Source organism: Numenius arquata, chromosome 2, assembly GCF_964106895.1.
Source record: "Numenius arquata chromosome 2, bNumArq3.hap1.1, whole genome shotgun sequence".
NCBI classification, from domain to species: domain Eukaryota; kingdom Metazoa; phylum Chordata; class Aves; order Charadriiformes; family Scolopacidae; genus Numenius; species Numenius arquata.
The window spans coordinates 109,480,560-109,501,813 of NC_133577.1; the positions used below are offsets into that span (position 1 = coordinate 109,480,560).

The 21,254-nt window shown below is 36.0% G+C and overlaps 1 protein-coding gene across 1 annotated transcript in view; it reads right to left on the reverse strand.

The window, feature by feature from the left end:
* GRM8 (glutamate metabotropic receptor 8) overlaps positions 1 to 21,254 on the reverse strand; it is a 344,093-nt gene that overhangs the window by 118,715 nt on the left and 204,124 nt on the right. Inside the window, exon 6 of the mRNA XM_074169153.1 lies at positions 17,427 to 17,627. Coding sequence (XP_074025254.1) covers positions 17,427 to 17,627 — 201 coding nt within the window. The remainder of the gene's footprint in view (positions 1 to 17,426; positions 17,628 to 21,254) is intronic.

Below are 21,254 nucleotides of genomic sequence, written 5' to 3' on the forward strand. Positions count from 1 at the left end.
ATTAGTGCTTCAGAAAACCTTGTTTACTGCCTGATGTCCTACAGAAGAAGATACACTGAGGTCAGGTTTCCTGACATATTGTTTGACTGGATTCCCAAAACAATTCTCTGATATTCTCAAGGGGCAACTCTGGACACACAAGAGCTAGAATGGGGTTTGCGCCAGAATCACTTATCTACAAGTAAATTTCATATTTCTTCAAATAGGTTCTTAATTCCTCTTTTTGTACTTTATTGATATAGTCTTTCATGCTGCATTGTCATGATCAATAGTTATTCTACTCATAGAAATCTCTGTAGATGATACAGAAATGCAAATGAGAATAAAAGTTACATATGTTTTTCAGAAATGGATCATGCCAATCATGTCTTTCTTTGACAGATAAGTTATTTACTTTACAAAGAAACTATGATACATATAATCTCTCCAGCTTTGAGAATTTTATTCCATGGGAAATGACTGATTGAGATTGAGAAGACGGGAATCAGTAGCTGGACTGTAAAGTGGATAAGTAACTGATCAAAAAGGAGATCAACCTGGTTGTGCTGAAAGTGTCTGGGTATTGGTGGGCTCCCTGTACAGTTCCTCACAGTCTGTTTTGGAAAATTTTAGTGTTTTCACCAGTGACTATGCCCCCAAAGGGCAAAAAAATATATGTGCTAAGGAACAGTGTTGATAGTGTGAAGATGGAATACATCGGTAATATGGAACAAGATCAAACATTACATGGCAAATCTGAGTAATCTTAGGGACTAAGGCAATAAAAAATATGATAATATGTATATTCTGATGCATTTGCAGGCTAATATCAGGAACTTTGCTAAGAGTACATAGTACCCGTGTTTCCAGGTACAAGAGAAGAGAAATAGTGTAACAGTTCAGATAAATCTCACGCTAGGTTCCTGTCTTTCTCTCGCTCTTTCTTCAGGCACATTAAGGATGTATTATCTACCTTTATAATGTAAAATTATTTTTATTTCATATTTTGACCTCTGATATAATTACACTGGGATTCTCTATATTATCCCAACATTTTCCAAATTTTATTTTGTAGACTTTTCTTATTATAATCTCAGAACAGTAAATCTTGCAAGGATTTGCATAGATCTTCTCAGATCCCTAAATAGGCCATCATATGAAGTCATGAAAGACAACCTGTTATTAAACTTTGAAATTCATGTCTTCTAAATCTAGCTTCCAGCTTTCTATCTACATTTTAATTCTTACTGCTTTTTCACTCACATAGGAAATTATTTTAGATACATTTCTTAGAATACACCGCATTCTTTCTTGGAAATATTTGGTCGTTTTGCACTGGATGGACAGATGCCATAATGTTGGATTGGGTGAATGCTACAGAAAAATGAACTATATAACTCTTTCCTCATCTCATTTCTATAGCTATGATTATCAAAATTCCTCCCTTTCTTAGAGGAGTGCTGACAAATGACAACTGAAAAATAGCATTGTCTTATTGGGCTCCCCAAAGTCTCCAGAATTAAATAGAATACTCTTCTACCACATCTAATTCTATTTCCCAGGTGACTGCTCCAGTTTCCTTGAGTTCCAAATAATAAACAACTTTGTAAGTACCATTGCTTGCACCCACGTTCTTTTAATGTTCATTTCCCCAGCCTTGTCAACCCCTGTCACTTTTTGTCACAATTACTTGCCTAACTGTTGTACAGACATACAGTATGTTATATTCTGCATTTACATGTTTCTATCCACCAATTTTTCCTACTGGTTTCATTCGGCTCTTTGAGACCAATTTTATTTTAATTTTTCCTGAGTTTCTTCCTTATTGGTATTTCCTCCCCTATTCCTTTCTCATTGTCATGTTTACAACCCATGGCTTTTTTTTTGAGTTTTAAAGGTGCTTTCATATTGGCATAAATTAAAACCTTGTTTCACAAGATACATCTTAACTATCTTTGTCAATGTTAATAGTTTTATCTGTAAGGAGATCTTATCTTTTGGACATGTCTTAATTAGTCTATACAGTCTCTGTGTGTATGAGGGAAAACTCCATATTGATTACTTCTCCTTTCACTGCATTTGAAGCAGACAAAAAATAGTAGTCTAATGTTATTACTAAATAATTTATGGACAATTTTACTGCTGTTGTTACTGGTGATTACATTAATATCACTTGTAATTATATTAATAGAGTAATACTAATTAATTAGATTAATGTTACTGGTAATTAGATAAATATTAATACAAAGTAGTGTTATCATATGGCTTTTGTACCTACTCTAAGTTTCTACCATTTCTTCTTTCATTTGGTAAACAGCTTTCAGGTGATTTACAATAATAACTCATCACTTTACTCCCAGCTTCCCTCCTCAAGCTGGTTTTTTTCCCCAAAAAAACAGAATAGTATGGGAGTAATCTCACCTGTATTTGGAAATAGACATCTAAAGCTGGTTTAGTTTTACAGGTTTGCTCTGCTGTCAGCAGAGGCCTCTGTACAGCACAATTCATCTGCCTTATTTTAGACAAGTAAATGATGAGGGGAACCATGCCCCACTAAGTGACTTTCTGTTCACTATAAAAGCAATGTAATCAACTAGTTCATGTGTAGACATCTGCAGTGTACATATCTAATGTGAAATAAATTGAATTCTATTCCTATGCTGTTTGGCTTTATGAATAGCTAAAATCTCTGTGTCCCTGTATTATTCCATTTTTGTATTTGTCTCCTCTTCCACTATATCTAGTTGCATGACACACACAACATAGAGCAAACTGAATAGTTCATAGGGGTTTTGCTACTATCTTTTACAATGCTAGGAAAAAACACATCTTTTATCACCTACATGATCATGTGTCTGTATTGTTTGTTGTTATTTTTCATGGGGAAAAAGGGAAAAAAAAAAAGCAATACCATTATAAATAGACCTTGTCTCTAATCTATCTACTGTTCAATATTTTTAGCACATCAATCTGCTGAAGTTATAAGCCCTTCTGTTTTTCTGTGCCTAACCTTATTACTTTCCATTTCCTGGCAACAAATCATATGGTTCAGGCACCAGCTTGTGACCCTGTTCTATGGGAGTCAAGTCCATTTGTTCTCACCCTCAGAGCTTTGTCCACAGTTTTCTACTATTGTCAGGTTTCATTATCCTTCTATATTTCCTCACTCAAAATCCCTCTTGTTACTTATCTGTCTGGTATTTCATATCAAGGTCTGTGCTCATTCCTGTTAAATACTCCATTAGAAATCATTAGCAAGTCAGGACCACGAAGATGAAAGATTTACATTTTCAGAAATATTCTTCCATTGATCTGGATGTTATTGATTCTGGCAGAAGGACCTCTGAGGGAGGACAAAGAAGCGATTGTAGCAGTAGCAAGGGAGAAAAACTAAGAATATTTATAGTCATCTTTACATGTTAGGAGTAACAGATGCACATACCAAATCAAGGAAATAAAGGTAAATTTTATAACAATATATCTCTGTTAATTTTTCATATATAAGCCTCAACAAAAGAGCTATATGCAATCTCTAAAGACTACCCTGAACCCCATGAGAATTATTCCCTTTCTTGATCACCTCCCATTTAACCACAATGCATCTACATTTACATGGTCTGTGTTATCACAGAGTCCAAGGACTTCACAGTCTGAAAATCACTCACATGAAAGAGGAAGACCTTTTTATAGGAAAACAACTCACAGGAAGGAGAAGATTTCAGCTGCCTATATTGGTGACCAAGACCTGAGTTAAACTTAGTTATCTAAGAACTGTCCAAGTGGCACTGATTTGCACCTCTAAGTTTCTGAAGGACCAGCATTTATATTCCTATTTTCAGAAGCTCCTTATTCCAACCGGTGAGGGACAGAGCTTCTTCACCCTTCTTGCAGCTCAGACCCAAGAGGGAGAGGCACTTCTCTTTTTTGCCTGTCTCTTATCTGAGTTGTCCTCTCTGGACAGAATTCAAGAGAAATGCAGCTATAAACTCATAAGGATCCTGGTAGCTGCGGGAGGCAACACTCAGCTCTGCTGACGTGACACCACTGCCCAAATTTCAGCAATATTGGAAGCTGAGACATTCCATTCCTGGGACCAATTTCCCAGGGGTTTTCACTCAACTTCCCAGGGGTTTTCACTCAAGGACCAGAGTCACAAAAAGCGTCCTCTCAATGAAATCAGCATCCTTGTCAGGAATGTCAATTAATTGCTGGTTTTCATGAGTGATTGAACTGATAGGAACATCACTCACCAAGTAGAGCTTTACAGCCTGGAGACATTCTGATTCTTCATGAAAACAATTAAACAATAAGACAGAAGAAAAAAAAAAAAAATCCTTCAAATCAAAGCCTGGTTTTGGTTTGGTTTTTTTCAGATAACACAGGATAAACAGGATAAACAAATTTCTCTTTATAGGCTAGTTTTGTTTCATAACAGTATTTCAACCCAGTGAAAGAACTGAATTATTTTATAGGGTCCTTGGTTTTCTGGGTCTTTATTAGCATTTAATGGCTTAAGAATTAGAATACATTATAGTATTGCATGAACTACTGAAAAAAACCCCCATACCTTAGGAAAATGCTTTTTAAGTATTTGATGCTGGAAAGCCTGACTTCAATACACTTTATTAGGAATGCATAATAACGTCTTGGCTGCACAGACTTGCAGACATCTGTTCACATGACATGGTATAGGCACCCAGGTAAGTATTAGACCCTGGCCGTAGAGCTCACAAGGTATGCATTTATAGGCATTAGTAGACCACTTCTGTAAAAACAAATTGCCGCATCTTCTCTGTGCATGAAAAAAACAGTCTGTACTTCTCAAGTGGCATTGGTGTTATTTGTTGTTTGGCAAGTACAGGCAGTGTCTATTATCAGCTTATCTTCCTAGGAAATCTGTAATCTGATTATATGTGAATATAGAGCACACAAAAATGTCCTCGTGTATTTGGAGGAATCAAAGAGAAGGTGAATTTCTCAGCTGCCATTTGCTACCTTCTTTCTGTCCCCCTCTTCACTTTACTCCTTTTCACCATATACAGCCTCTCATCTCCATAGGAGCGGCAAGGGTCCTGCTATTCAAACCAAAATAAGTTAGCTTAAATCACCTCTGAACACAGGTTCAGAGTTCTTATTTAAAGAGAATGGTTCACGTCTTTATTTCAAAAATTTGGTGGACTGAGATAACAGCCAGTTATGTCCACTACGTACCATGCAATAATTCATTAAAACACTGTAGTTAAAACACATTCACACATATGCCTTCACTTTTGTTGTACAAATTGGTATAAGCATGAAGTACTTGAATCCCTAAATACTAACAGAGACTGCAGGTGCATATTGCAGAGGGGTATGCCTGCTATGGGATAGCTGGCAGAAGGCATAGATCTTTGCTCTGACCCTTCACATTTTGTGACAATGAAGTTTAGCAGACCTGACAATTCTGTCCGCAGCACTTGTGGACTTGTGAAACTTACTGACTAAAAAATATCTACATTATCTAAAAATGCCTTGAAAAGCTAAAAAGTGTTGTCCTGGGACTACCTAAACAAAGAAAGAAGAAAACAAATAAATAAAATAATATTTGTAGGTACTTTTTGTGTTAGTAATGCAGTAAGGCAGAGTCGGCAGGTGTCAGGCTAATAACACAGAAACATGAGAAGTCTGCAAAAATTCAAATTAGGTCTAGGGTAAATTGGTTCAAATAAGGAACAATCTCAACATGCAGCTGTAACTGGAATTAAAAATTAACAACTTTCTTTGGTTTGGGAGCACCTACTTGAACATTACTTTCTTTTTATTTTACACATTCCTTGGAATATTCTGATTCACCATACAAGGCTCAGGACAACTCTCTTACTACATTAAGAACAAAAGCATATGCATTTTATGCTCAAGTAAGCAAGAAATCCTGCCTAAGCACTGTGTGCATGAACAATATCCCTTGCTGGTAAGAAACAGTGAAAGTGCAAAACAGAGAAAAAAATTATCAGTGTTTGAGCTGCAGTTAGTCCATGCATAAGAGAGGATCAATACAACAATTTGTAACTATCAAGAGCTGGAGCCTTTAAACGCCAGCTGGCTTAGCAGAAACCTTCCCACAGTGGCTGTATGTCAATATAAGGGTTATTTCCAAGCACCTTTAGTTGTTTTTCTCCAACATGATAAGCAGTGGACTCTAATATCCCGAGGCTTTCTCTTCAGATCTCTGGGTAGGGACTTGGAGGAGCCACGGCAGAGACTGCACTAAATAAGCCTTTCAAGTCTGCACAGTCTGGCATGTGCTGAGGAGCCTGACTGCCTTGTAGCAGCATACCCTGCACACAAATGATGTCTTGAGGTTCCATACATCATTTTCACTTTCCTTTAAAATGCATAAAAATTACCTCCAAAAAGTGGGACACAGCTACCACAACTGGCCATATTATGACTTGTGACTTAATACTACCGAGGGATATATTTATAAAATGCGACTATGTGTGGCACGGGAACAGTGCCAATACATTTTTGTCTCTCAACCTGATCAAGCTATACTGGAGCAAAGCCAGGGTAGTCCTACAGTGGCTGCAGGGCCAAACAGGAAAATCAAAAGTTGATCCAGCTGGAGCTCAGTGTGTCTTCTGCGATTATATCTGTTTGCTTAGCCTTACAGTCAAAGGAAAGCACTCTACTATTGAAGTCTCTATAAGATGCAACATACAGAATTGTGGATTTTTTGTTATTTTAAAGAGCTTGATCAGTATAAGTATGGCAAACCTTGAAAGAAAAATTCTAAGGAGGTAGCGGGACACAGTGCATGAGTGATATATAGCTGCTTCCTTTCCACCAAGTCTGTACAAACTGCCACCTTTTTCTGCCACTGAAAAACACAAACTCCCCCGCCTTTCCACTGAAAAACATACATCTCCCAGTGGAATATTCATTCAGTAAGTGTCAAGGACTGTCTCTTACTGTGCTGTTCTTCTACTTCTGCAGATAAACATATGTGACAGAGAGCACATCTGTGAACTCAGGATGTTCTGAATTCCCCAGACAGGTCAGGTAACCGCTATGTTACTATGATGCTTTCCAAGCTCTTAGGAACTGTCTTCCTGTACAGAGCAAGCACAACACCTAATGCTGAAGCCACATATAAGTGATTTGGCAATACTTATAATAAAAATAAGTAATTGTAATTGCAATTTTTTTTCCTATCTGTTTGCTTGCTAACTGACATGGATTTTGCTTTAATTTATTTTTTTAGTAATTCTTTAAAAATGTTAAGGTGATTACTTTTTGATAGTTGGTTTCCAGTATGGTTGATGAACACTGGTATTCTATACCCACTAAAATAACTTGGAACACTTGGAACTTTATAAACCTAGTGTTGATAAACAGTATTGCTGCTTTTCCCCGATTAGCTGGTGGATTTTCCTTTTTCAACTAGATAATGAACAGGTAACATTTATTTCCTACTTTTCAATAAATATTTCAGTAAACTTAATTACATTGTTGCATTTCAAAATGTGAAATATAAAAGGTAAGCTAATTTACAAAGAAATTAAATACTCATAATCTCAGAGCATTCAGGTTGGCTCAATTGTTTTTAATGCTTCTAGACACTGGAAACATCTGGACAGTAATAACTAGTATTAATTTCTATCTGCTGTGATATTTGCATGTTATTGTACTTCTAGGACAAGAACACAGATTAAAGATGAAAAAATTATTGCAATCATCATTTAAGAACATTTTTTCCTTAATTAATTAAACACTTGAATAAATCAGAGTTTCTACTTCTTTATTGCTGGTTATATTGGTAAATTCTAATTACAAATGTCTTTAGCAACTCTGACTCCTTATTTGTTTTTATTTAAAATGTGGAAAAAGTTACAAGGACATATGCAGACAGCATGGACCTAGAATTGCAAATGCAAAAAATTACTTTAGGAACAGAGACGTAGCAAAACTATCACTTGAAAAACTATTGCTTGAAAAATCCCTGTGCAAAATGTTGGGCTTTTGCAAGAACGGACTTAACTAGTCACTCCCACTTCTCTCAAAATTCTTTTGATCCATGTTCTACCTAATCAAGCTATATATCACATATTGCAAGAATGTTATAAGAAACGTGAAAGATATTCATTTCATGATAGCATAACATCTAAGTTTTTGTGGCTCATTGAAAGAAAATAAAAGTGATTGATGGAATAATCAACCACCATTATTACATGAAAATTTTTTTTTGCCTAAACCTAAATTTTCTCCTTTATGTTAAAGGAGAAACTTTCTCTAACCAAAGTTTGATTTAACCAAATCTTTCTTTCTCTTTCTTTCTCTAACCAAAGTTGGTTGTTTTTGGTTTGCCTTGTTTTGTTTTCTTATTGGACAATTAAAAAAAAATGTTTATTAGCAAAAAAATAAGGTTTAAAAATTATTCTAGCTTCTCTAATCCTTTGGAGATAATACAGATATATTACTTTAATCCCAAAGGGTAACTTACAATTCATGTTCCATGAAACAGAGAATTTTCATCCGAAAGGAAAAGAAAAATATTCCAGATATTGATGATAGGTCTTTCATTGTGTATGGTGTACAATAAGTAAAACTCCAACAAATGCATAAACTTTATCATGTATTGCACTAAGATTTCTTATTTCAGTGCTGGCTGGGTAGAAATATGGAGTCATACATTTATAGCTGCTTCAATTCTGCTTTCAGTAGATTAAAAATACAATGAAAACTATGGCTTTATATAAACTAATAGTCACTTAGTGCTACTAAGATAGGATATTGCAAGTCCATCTGAATAGAACTTCTAGGAAGTCTTCCATTCTTAGCTGCACAATGACCCAAATGCAACAAGACTAAAGAATATCCTCCCAGTCATGCTCTATGCTTGTTTAAGGCTTGCTTCTGGAACATGTCTTCAGTTTCCCTTGGATTAAAGGCTTAGACTTACTTTATTTCCTAAGTGATTATCCGAATCCCAGACTAATATTAAAAGTTTGGGGGCAGGACCAAGCTCCAGTGTTTCTCCCATCTCCATCCCAAAGCAGAGTTCGCACTGCAGTATTAAATATTTCTAATTCCTTTTTGGAACTGTTCAGAGGCATAAACCTCTTCCCCTTGACTTAACATAGAACGGTTGTACCACTCTCTTTTACCCTCCAGCTGAACTCCTAAAATTTAGGCAGGTCAGCATCAAATTTAATCATACTGGGCAATAAACCTCACCCATTGAAATTGTTGAGTCTAAAGAGGAAGCTATGATTGGTGTGTAAATTTTGATACAGTAGTTAAAAACACATCCACATTTTCGTACTCTGAAATGTAGCTAACTATCCTCTAATAATCTTACCTTTACATAAATAACTCAACTATCAGCAGATAAAACTGTATTCAAGTAGAATACCAGTCAAGCTGATAATTTGTTAATAGAGCTGTAAGTAATAGAGAGAAGCACCATTTTCAAATCCATCTGGCTACGTGGGCTCTTATGACTTGGCTTAAAAGACTTTAGGCCTCCAAGTGGAACTAATAATAAAGAATACTCTGTATCTCCTATATTCCAAACTATTTTTTTATTAAATGCTAATGTAATTATAGAAGCTAATAACCTAAAGAAATTGGCACAAATTGAAAAATGCTAATATGGAAGCCTAACTAATGCATCATCACTTTGAAAGTTTGCTATGCACAGAATTGCAACTAAAATCTTTACCCCAAATTATTTTACCTTTAATTATCAAATGTTCGATTTTGATGATAGAGATAACAGGAGAATTGAAACAGTCTCTCTATTTCAAATAGAACGCCCCAGGAATCTGTGTATCAAATCCATTTTATTTCAGGCTTACAAGGGAGAGATTGTTAAAGATTGCTAAGACTATGGGGAGCAACATTTTGGGTCCAATCTGTTCAGCATAAAACATAACTTGCTGTGTGGCCAAAATTATTGGATACCTTAATCCTCAGGAATAACAGCAAATGCTTCCTCTGCTGAAGTAAATTAGAGAAGCTTCTCAGATAAACTATCTTTCACATATTTAATGTTTTATACTATTAGAAATGCTTTAACCAACCTTTGAGACAATCTCTCTGACTCATAGCTGCTTGCAGAGAAACATACAGAAGTAGATGAGTTGCTATGGTGCCTAAATGCTAATGGGCAGGCTTGCTCTCTGGTAGCCTTTGGAGGCTTCAGCCTTTCCCATCAGCTATATGGAGAACTAGACACTTGCTTTAAACTTCACCAGCTACTGAAGCCAAGGGAAACCTATTTACCTGTGAGGGATGAACTGAATCCCATCACTTTTCTCTTGGATGTTTATGTAGTTTGCTCAGATTCTCCCTGGTTTTACTTAAGATCTGACTTGCTTTTGAATCCAGTACTGCTTTGACTATAGATCTAAACTTGGTTGATTACTGCCGAATACAACACCTCCCTAGAGTAGAAAAACTAAATAGTGCTGTCTGATTGTGTCAGCAATGTCTGATAATTACAAATTTATTGTCTCCTCACTGTAATTCCTGCCCTACAGTATTAAGTCTACCTGATTTCACTATCATTCCCTTTAACACAGAGAAATGTTTATTTTTCTCCTTATATGAGAATCTAAGATTCAAGATAATTTCACTGACACTGACCTCCCTGAAGAATTGTTCTATTTTTTTTGTCACTTACCAACCATTAGCAGTTAGATCACTTTTTACATGAAGCGTAAATATATACATATATGTACACAACTATAAATGTGCCTCCTTTATATTACCAAATACCTTGTTGCTTTTTTCCCCTTGATATTCTCTCCAATGTGTCTATTTCATTTTGTCAGTAAAAGTTGCTGTAGGAAAAAGAAAAAGGCTCATATGATTCTGTTACAGAGATCCTAAAAAGCAATTCATTTGTCCTCATGGCTGTCCTGCTGGCTTGCAAAACTGTTGTCTTACCAAACAGGTCATAAATTGACGTATGGAAAAATTAGTAGTTTGTTCAAACACTCTTACTTGATTTCATAGATTTTAGAGGAGAATTTAAATTTAAACATTTAAGTTAGGAAGCCTGTCAAGGTATTCTTTTCCTCAAAACACGTGGCACACCTTCTTCTTGTTAATAAAGGCAAAAATGATATCCAAAGTGCTTAATAATGCTGCAGAACTGCAGCTGTGATGTTTCTTACAGTGACTAAAAGGTAAAAAAATACACACATTATGTATCCAGTTTCTTTGCACTCAAATACCTTTTCACTCAGAATGACAAGGGCTAGCTTGTACTACTACTCAGTGTTGCTCAAGTTTTTCACTTGATCATATTAGAAAACTGCACTCTACTATATCTGAATATTTTCCCGTATCAGGATATGCAAATCAATTTTCATGGGTAATGAGGGTAAATCCCTTATGACCTTCCTTTACATATTAATTATTAAAATACCTTATGAATTAGATCATGTTCCTCAAAACAGGGAATTGACCTCAGTCACGTTCTACATCATGAATTTTGTATGTGGAGCATAAATACTGCTCAATTAACCAGTACTTAAGATCCATACATAAGCAAGAACACAACTATAAATTGCACTTACTTTTAGGTTCCACCTCCTAATTTCACACTGATCATTTTCATAATCTCTGATTTTAATCACATGGACTCATCAGGTACCTAAGAATCACAGTAGCTCCAAGCTTTGCTTGCTGTGTGTGCTTACATTATAACCATATATTACTAAAACTCATTTAGAGTGATTCAGACCACTTGCAATTTTAGTTGTTTGCATAGCCACCTGGATTAATTCCATTAAAATAATTAGCATGCCAAAGCAGAATTTATTTGAAATCATACCCTGCTTATCCCCAATAATAAATTAACAGAGGTAACAACTCCTTTTTTATTTTAACATACAGGTACTGGAAACGAGACACCAGGATTATTACAAATGGTCTGTCATAGCCCCAGTGCATTCACAAGGCATATTAGCTACATCTGAAACCACGACAAAAGTACATGAAAAGAATGAACTATTTTGAATTCTGGGATTTTATGAGTTCAGGTCTATGTTAGTTTCTAAGCTTTAGCCATGTTTTCAAACATTCCTCTGTACCATCGAGATTTTCAAAAAAATTACATGTGATTAACTTATGACAGATCAAACACCACTGATCTTAATAAAACTGCAGCAGACATTCCTCTTTCCACTCCCTCTTCTGCAGCTGAAAGCAGTATCTTTTTTTCTTTGGCAGAGTACAAATTAGTGAAACTAGAGTTGCTACCACAGTGAATCCTAGCAAAGTCAGCAGTTCAGCCCTTCCCAGCTCATTGTTAACCTTGTTTGTTGCTATCCAATCTACTCATCTGCTATTATCTCCTGTTATACTTGGACAGTTTTTAACCCCATAAGAATATGATACCAGTGGCATTGTATGGTTAGGTGTTTCTGACCGTACAAACACGTAAATTATGAATTGACGATAAGAACTCATAACTTTAAGAAACACAGGTGTGCCCAACTTCAACTATTTCAAAAATGTTTTTCTCTCTGTTGATAGTTGCAGATTTGAGAGTTGGATTTTTAAAAATCTGAGTTAGTAGCATAGCTCCAGTTTATTTTAAGTGGGACATTTACTTCTATTGTGCTTAAATGCCTTAAAAAAATGTCAAAACTTAACAGCCTCAAAGGGCACCATTTTAATCTTCTGTTTTAATGATAAATAATGATTTGAGAATGTAAATTTTGTACTCCATGAAAGAATAGAGAGGTGTCAGCTTTCTTCAAGAAAACATTTAAAACAGTCTGAGCTGAATATTAGTCAAGGGAGTTTTGCACAGATTGATGTCTTAGCAACTTCAAAAGATAGCAGGAGAAGATGAATTTTGTAAACAACTGATTCCACAATAATGATTCTCTGGAGGGTTCAAAATTCTCCGTAAGAAACCCCATTCTTCTTTTTTAAAAAGATCCTGTCCTATATAGATACATATTACAATGCAGAGTGAACATTAATTTTTAGTTTACAGGTGTTGACACCTTATTTTGGGTTTGCCTGGTAATTCCTGTTCTTATATTCTCATTCTATGGTATCATTCTGCCCTTTCAGGAAGAAATTTTGCATGTTTGCTTTTTAAATGGGGCTAATCCTGCACACACGTGTCCCTGTGTGTTTAGCCAAAATTAATCTTTTCTCAAAGGCATTTAATTAACTTATCTAAAACTCAAATAACAGCAAGGCTTACTAGTCTACTCAGACTATGAAATTAGTTCCAGAAGAATAGAGTAAAGGTAACATATGTTCATTTAATATTGTAAAGCAAGGGTAAGGGATATACTTTTCTTTCTTTCAAGTCCATCTAGGGCTGTAGCATCACGGCATGGCTGAGGTGGGAAGGGACCTCTGGAGATCACCTAGTGCAACCTCTCTGCTTACGACAGGCTCAGCTAGAACAGGTTGCCTGTGTCAAACTGGGTTTTGAATATCTCCAAGGACAGAGACTTCACAAACTTTCTAGGCAACCTGTTCCGATATTATTGTAGATTTGTCACAAAATCCCAGCAAGCAACATAGTTGCTTTATTTTGTCCCAGAGAGGAAAAGAGAAAAGGTTGTACAGTCAAACTTGGAATTTATCTCCAGTTTCCTCTTCACCACGAGGGGGAAGTGATGTTGCAGTGACCTCTGGCAGAAGCAGACAACATTTATTTAAGTAGTGATGGCAGAGGGGAGTCAGCACTTCCACCTGCTCTCTGTTTCCTTCTCACTTATCCCTTCTCACCTAAAAAGATGTCAAAGGAGCAAATATCCCTGTTTACCCACAGGATAAGTAGCACATAAAAGCACATAAAATGTCTGTTTGTGTGTATAAGAGTAAAGGTTAAGTTGTGCCCTTACCTTTAAGATTAAGTGAAAGACTCATTGTAATATCTATAAAGAGTTCTAGTGTGTGATGTTTTCTCGATATTTATCCCTGGAACTACTACAGTGTGTTAATGTAAATATAAATACAAATATATGACTAAAGGTAGGCAAAAACCAGCTACCCTATGATAGCTATATATCTATACATATAGAAAGAGTGAACTTTCTCTACTATATGAAATGTTTTATGTACAACATAAGTAATGAACTTTATCTTTGGAATTTAACTATAAAATTTGATCTTCACTTTTGTAGTGGGACAACTGGGGAGGTGGGAACTGATCGGTCTTATAATTTTGTGTTCTATTCCCACCAAAGAAATAGCACTGTATCCATGTTGTCATCCTTTTTTCGCTTTGTCCAGAAGTGCAAAGATAATTTTCTTAAAACCAAACCCAAACCAAATCAAAACCACCTTTGAAACACCTCCATCAACTGCAAAAACATGTTCAAGTCCTATTTCTGTTAAATGATGAGCACTTATGTTGAATTCAGCAGAGCACTTCTCATAAACCACTCGGCACATGCCAGAGTAAAAACTCTTAGAAAACATCTGCTTATTTTGTAGACAGAATAATGAAGTCAAATAGAGTGAGAACGCTAGAGCAATGTGATGGGAGAACATATTGAATCATGCCACAATTACACTATTGCACACATCACCATTTATAAACCTAATTAACAGAAAAACTATTTGCTTTACACGACTTTAAATACGACACACCAATTTCACATAAATATCTCATTTTGTTTGGATACAAAAACTGTTATGGGAAATCTTTAAAATGCAGCACCTTTATTAAAATAAGAACACATTAAAATAAGTGACAACATTCACCTTTTCCCTGAGGAAAAACAAAGATAAGTAGGAGCATGAAACTTCTGAAAGCTCTAAGTATTCTTTGACCAAATAGCCAGAAAGGGCTGGTCATGGTTGACTAGCAATGACCATCACGAACACAAGGAACTAAACTTGCCTCACCTCACCACACTAGCTTTATATTTTCCAGTTGTTTAAATTTTTTTCAATGTACACAGCAATAGGCTGTACGTGTTACATGCTAGAGGTTTCTTTTCCAATTAAATTAAATTATTCATAAAACTGCACATTATAAATGAAAAGCAATTGTTTTTAGACACCATGCTTAGCTGGCTGTCCTGAGAAAAACACAGGCAATACTAAAACAGGAGACTACACTCAGCAGTAACTCAAATTTCATGTGCAAATAAATTTCTTCATTCCTGTTACAAATGAAGATGTTCTATCCCTGTTAAAATCACGCTGAACTGTGAGATTTTCTGCATTTAGCATACAACTGGTAGAAGAATATCTAAGCAGAAACAAATGTCGTATCAATTACATCAGTACACTGTGTGCTGGTTGTTATGATCACCCCTAGTCATGAAGGTGTCATGGAATATTACTCAGATGAATCCTTCAGGGGAACAAATCTTCTTCATAATTTGTAAATAAAAATAAACAGAGTAAACAAAAATAAACACATTTCAAAATGATTACTTGCAATCAAAAGCAAAAGTTACTCCAGTAAACAGAAATATGTATGTCTTCTTCCCTTTGCAAATACCCTCCATAAGGCAAAGAGGTGTCCTTCATAATACAGGTCATACTTTGTGAGGTGAAACCCACTAAGTTGAACCTAGGATGCACGTCAAAATCGACACACAGCACTACTGTCAACTCCCAGCACAGGAGGTCTAGCAATCTATGTAAATATTCACCTCTGTAAACCAAGTCGGACACAGTGGCAGCGTTGCTCTGAGTAACAGGAATTTGGGATTAATAGGAAAAGACAAAAGGTTAAAGACTGTCCTCTGCTTATGCCTCCCAAAGCATGACCAAAAAAAAATAAGATATTTGGGCATATAACATGACCAAAGAAATTGGTATACCAGTACATAATGTGAACTATCCTAGTACAGGGAACATTTAACGTATCCCACGGCCTCACAGAAATGTGTCTTTTTTTTTTTTTTCTTCTTTTCCTCTCTTTCAGTAAATCACTAGTTCAAAACCAGATACTTTTTCATTAGTGTCCAGAATACTTTATCCCACTCTTTCATCTCCCCTTGTTGCAATACTTAGAGTCAGCCAGAGAAATCATGACAGGTATTGATGAAATACAACAATCTAGGGAGAGAAAGGTTTCATATAAAATGTACAGCTTATCTTTTTATGCTAAACTTCCATGCTCACCAAATGAAAATAGATCACTTTCTCTGTGCTTTAACACAGGCCCATAAGAATATCTACTAGAAATGTAGATAATTATCACTGCAAACCTTACAGTATGCTGCCTACCTTTGTCATCATAACATTTCCCATTTACAGGAACATATTTTGCTCCAGGTTTTCTTTAAAATCACTAAAGAATCATTTAAACACCTTCCATCTTTATATCCCTCGAGACAGGGATTCCCTTTTCATGAAAATTGCATAGGAAGAAAAAAATTGTAAAAGAGGAAAAAACCTGTGAACTCTAGCCAGCGCTCATATCTACCAAATGGTCTGGTATATTACCTAAAGCAAAGAAAGCTTCCACGCAGAAGCTAAATTCAAAATGACCTTGTGCTTTTTTCAAAAAGGCTGGCAGCTGAGGTCATTGGAATAAATTGTGATAGACAGTGCTTCTCTCTGCATAGTTAGAAGGCATGTCTAGTATGTGAATTACCACCAAGTAGGGAAAAAAATCAACCAAAACACAGCAAATAACATTGTTCCATTTCTTTGTAAAATAATGCTACATATAGTCTACAATAATTATGACTTGAATGAAAGAATGTAGGTTTTCAGCAACTTTATTTCACCATCAAGTATGTTCTACCATTTTCAATTCTACATTCATAAATTAATTCTGTTCTTTATTGGCCTCTGATGTTAACAGCACAAGCATCTGTAACTGCATTATTTCCCCAGCAGGCAGATTCCAGCTGCACAGAATATTATGTAGTGTTGTTTAAAAATATATATTGTAGTTGTGTTAAAGCTCACTAAATCACTGAGTCAAAAATAATGACATGGAAAAGAAGCTGGAACCGCTAGTGAGTGTTTTAATTGAGATTTAAATATGCAAATTGAAAGCAAACTCCTCACTATTCACTTCTGTAAGGAAATTGTTAACAGTAATTTCAGAAGAAGGTAATTTTCAAAAGGGTATTCTTTTCAATTCATTCTCTTGCAAACACATAAGCAACCTCTGTCAAAGGATTTTAATCTGTCAATAGGACTGCATGAGTCCTCAACTTGTTTCTATAATAGCAGCTTTTCACCAGAATATTTTGATCGACAAATTCTTAACATCTGCCTCTTTTGGGAGCAGCTTAATGTTAAGATGAAAAATACACTTGGGGTTTCAAAGCAGGTGGAAAAACTCACATTTCTGAGTTCTAAAGCAGTTCTCTCTAAATGAGAACTGCTTATAATCCTGTTTTCCACTGTGTCTTAAAATATCCTATATAAAGAAGAAAACACATCTTGTCACTTCTGAAACATTTAAAGAAGAAAAAGCAGGGGGAAAAAGGGTACATGTAACTTACCATTAAAGTTTACCGCCCGTATATAGCTAAGTAGTTCTTTACCATCAATTGTGCTCATCCTTGGGCATAGACCAACATATCCAGGACAGAGATCTTTATGCATGTTGTGTAGTGCATAGGCCATGGAATATACTGCATCAATTACAAACTGAACTTTTCCTTCTTGCTCGTAGGATGAATCTCTTGCAATTCTTTCTAAGCCTAAGGAAGAAAGAGAGAGAGAGTCCGTTTACTTCTATTTGTGTGTGTTCTGTACATCCATGAGTATTTGTGTGCAAAAATTCACAGTAGGACATAAATAATTACAGTCAGATTGATAGGTAAAGTTAGGAGTCATCTATCCGTCACCTAAATAAAAAAGACAAGGAAAACTACGGCCATCTGGTTTTGCTTCTAATGATTGTACACTGTGCCAGGTATATAAACAGTATGTTGGGTTCTGGGCTGGAAAAGAGGACAGAATATTTCATTACAAGAAAAAGAAATATAGATATATGTATTTCTACAATCCAGTAGAAAAACTCTCTTTCCACCTTATTGACTTTCATTCAACAGCTGTTTATTGTTATTTATAGGACACTTCTACAGCAGCCTGCCATTCTGTTTTAGATAAATTTAAGGCTACCTTGATTTTTATCCCTCTCTATTGTTTGATAAACATTATTTAAACATGTCAGGGAAAAAAGCTGAATGCTTGCCAAGTGATGTGGCCATCTGTCTCCATATTGAAAAGTGCTTATTCTGAGATTTTCCCTGTATTTACTAGTGAATTATGCTTCACATTGAACCATGTACTGTCTGCTATTTCCTACAGGGACATTTTTCCTTCAGAGGGAATACAGAGCAAATGAATACATTATGAAACTTTGATTCTGCAGGAATTGACCACATTAATCATCTATTTCCAAATCCAAAGAACTCTTTACATTCATAAGTGACAGTACTAAGTGGAAAACTTAAAAAAAAAAGTTCAGGAAAATTATATTTTAAGTTACAACCAAGAGGAAATCCCATGTCCTGTGTTCAGCCACTTGTCCTAATTCCTAATGTCTTGTCCTAATGTCCTAATTCAGCCACTGATTTCAAAGGCTCAAAATCTTCTTTTACGAGGGGAAAGAGGGGTCTGCAGATCTCAATGTGAGATCTGCCCTGCTAAAATCTACAGTCAAGTTCCCATTAAGTCAGTGAACACAAGATTAAATATCAAGGTTATCTACCAGATTAAAAATAATCTATTCACATTATTTAAGACTATTTAGAGAGGAACTGAGAGTTTATGCACCATTTTTTTATTTGAACATTCTACATCTTATTTTATGTTCCTTTCTTATCTCTAAACACAGTTTTTTTATCAGTTCAAGATATCAATTTTATTGTATCTAAGTGTTTAAAAGTGCACTGTTGATGCTTGAAAATACACTATATGAAAGATCTTTCTTTTGACAAAGGATGCAAGCCCATATGAAATGAAATAAAGGCTAGGGAGTCTACTCAGAGGCCTTTCTTCTGTACGCCTGCTCCACTTCGGTGCCACCATCTCGCGTTACAATGATAATATATGAACAACTTTGTAATTTGACAATCAGTAGGGTTTTGTGCTTTAAACAACCCTGAGCACTGGGAGTCTTGAAGGAGACAGCCTTGAAAAGTCATTATGTGTTTCTATTTCTCCTCAAAGATTAGTTAAAAAAAAATAAATCACTACTTCTTGAAAAGGTACTAACCATTTGGAGAGGAAAGCACATAACTCTTCTTTGTGATTTGCTACAAGTTACTTCAAAGACACTTTTCAAGACACACTATCTAATGACTGCCAAAGAATTAGTAAATAGTGTGACTCTACTGCAAATAAAAAAACAGAAAAACTTTTCCTGGCATGGGCTGAAAATTACACAATTAGTTGCAATGCATTTCCCAGACATAAAATATATGAAGGATGGCAGCTTAAATAGATTGCAACTTTATTAGCTTATTTCATTTGGGAACTAACTTCCAACAGTAAGTGACAGGTAGAGCTCATGAGCCCCACATTAATTGTTCATGCCTTATTAAGGACTGACGGACAACAAGTGAAGGACAGGGTTTACGAACTCCTGCAGGCACCTAGCAGTCAATAACCTGTATGTGCTCCCCAGAGCTTCCTCATCCTCTAAACAGGATGGTCGGGACAGGAGGAGATATATCTGCTGAAAGAGATATATCTGCTTTAACTGCCAGGCTAAATATAATTCCCCTGACATATCAGATGGATGGATGTGTATGTTGAAGGGTGAGGGGCTGGTGAAAGACAGAGGGGAATAATTTTCTGTAATAAATGCTAAATCATAAAACACTAAAAGTTGCAAACACTTAAGCAAGTACATTGTACGAAATGGTACATATTTTACAAAGTGGAAAAAAACCCTGTGTTATACTGTAGTTTAAACACATGTAGAATTTGCATAAACTTCTTCCAAAGCATAACTGCTTACCTTTAGTCTTCAAAGATATATGATTGTAAACTAATTTATCATATAAACTATAGAGAAAAAAAATAATTTATTGAGACTGAATGTGTTTCAGTACATACAAAGTGGTGAGGAACATCACAAAATTATCAGTTTTAAACCTGTGAAACCCAGAAGGCAATAGGTAAGAAGAGTCTCTGTGCATTGTATAACTAAAAAAACCCCAATCCAAACAAATTGGATTATGTGCTCTTTCATTTTGAGGTTTCTCTTCATCTTCTCTTTCTAGAATTCTCAAACATCTAAAACAATAATTTATAAAGATGACAAGAACTCATCAATTTAAATTACATTACACTGCCCTAAATAAAGGTTAATGTATAGCGGTAAAATTATGCATATTGTCTAGGCCATAAATATGGTCAGCTCCTACAGAGATAATATTACACGTTTGGAAGACATTATTATAATTTTTCTTCAGACTTGTATATCAAGTAATAACAAGTTTCATTTATAGCTTGGCTCAGCTCTACGAGGCGCGTGTCTACTCACATTGGTGACTTGAAAGAATATAACAATTTGTATCTCATAATAGAAATGTTTTAATGTTTTCTTAATGATCAATATCTCATCCTACAGTTTTTCCTCTCAAAAAATTGCCCAGGCTGTGTCTTTATCAAAAAGAATGAGAAGATGTTCCCAACTCTTGAACCTGGGTGCTTGATACCCCTATGGTCTGCCAGTGTGTCAAGAAATGAGACAAGAACTGACCCCACACCATCCCTCCTTATTCTGATCTCCAAACAACGGAAATCCAGAGAAACATGTCATGGTGCTTTCCAGCAAGTCTTCCAATCCAGCTGTTGAGAAGTGCAAGCCTGTGGGGAATTTCAGCAAGATTTCAAGACTTTCCCCAACCAATGGAGAAAATACAGACACTTGTACTAATGTTATCATCTTGGGCTAGAGAAGAGCTAGGAGAGGTGTAACATTAACCCAGGAAAAGCGACAGCTGTTCCTGGCTCCTTCCACTTGAACCTAGAGTGAGCCACAGGAATGATCCTATAAGAGCCTGTACATGTGGAAGGGTTGCTACAGCTACTCTTGCACTTCCTGAGCAAGAGGGACAAGCTGGGCTGCTGCAGGAGGTATTGGCTCCGTACCTTCTAATGGCAGGTATGGAGCACTTCCCTTCTGAGTAGGGAAGTGATCGTGCCTCTGTACTCGGCCCTGGTGAGGCCTCACCTCGAGTACTGTGTTCAGTTCTGGGCCCCTCACTACAGGAAGGACATTGGGCTGCTGGAGCGTGTCCAGAGGAGAGCCACCAAGCTGGTGAGGGGTCTAGAGAACAAGTCATATGAGGAGAGGCTGAGGGAACTGG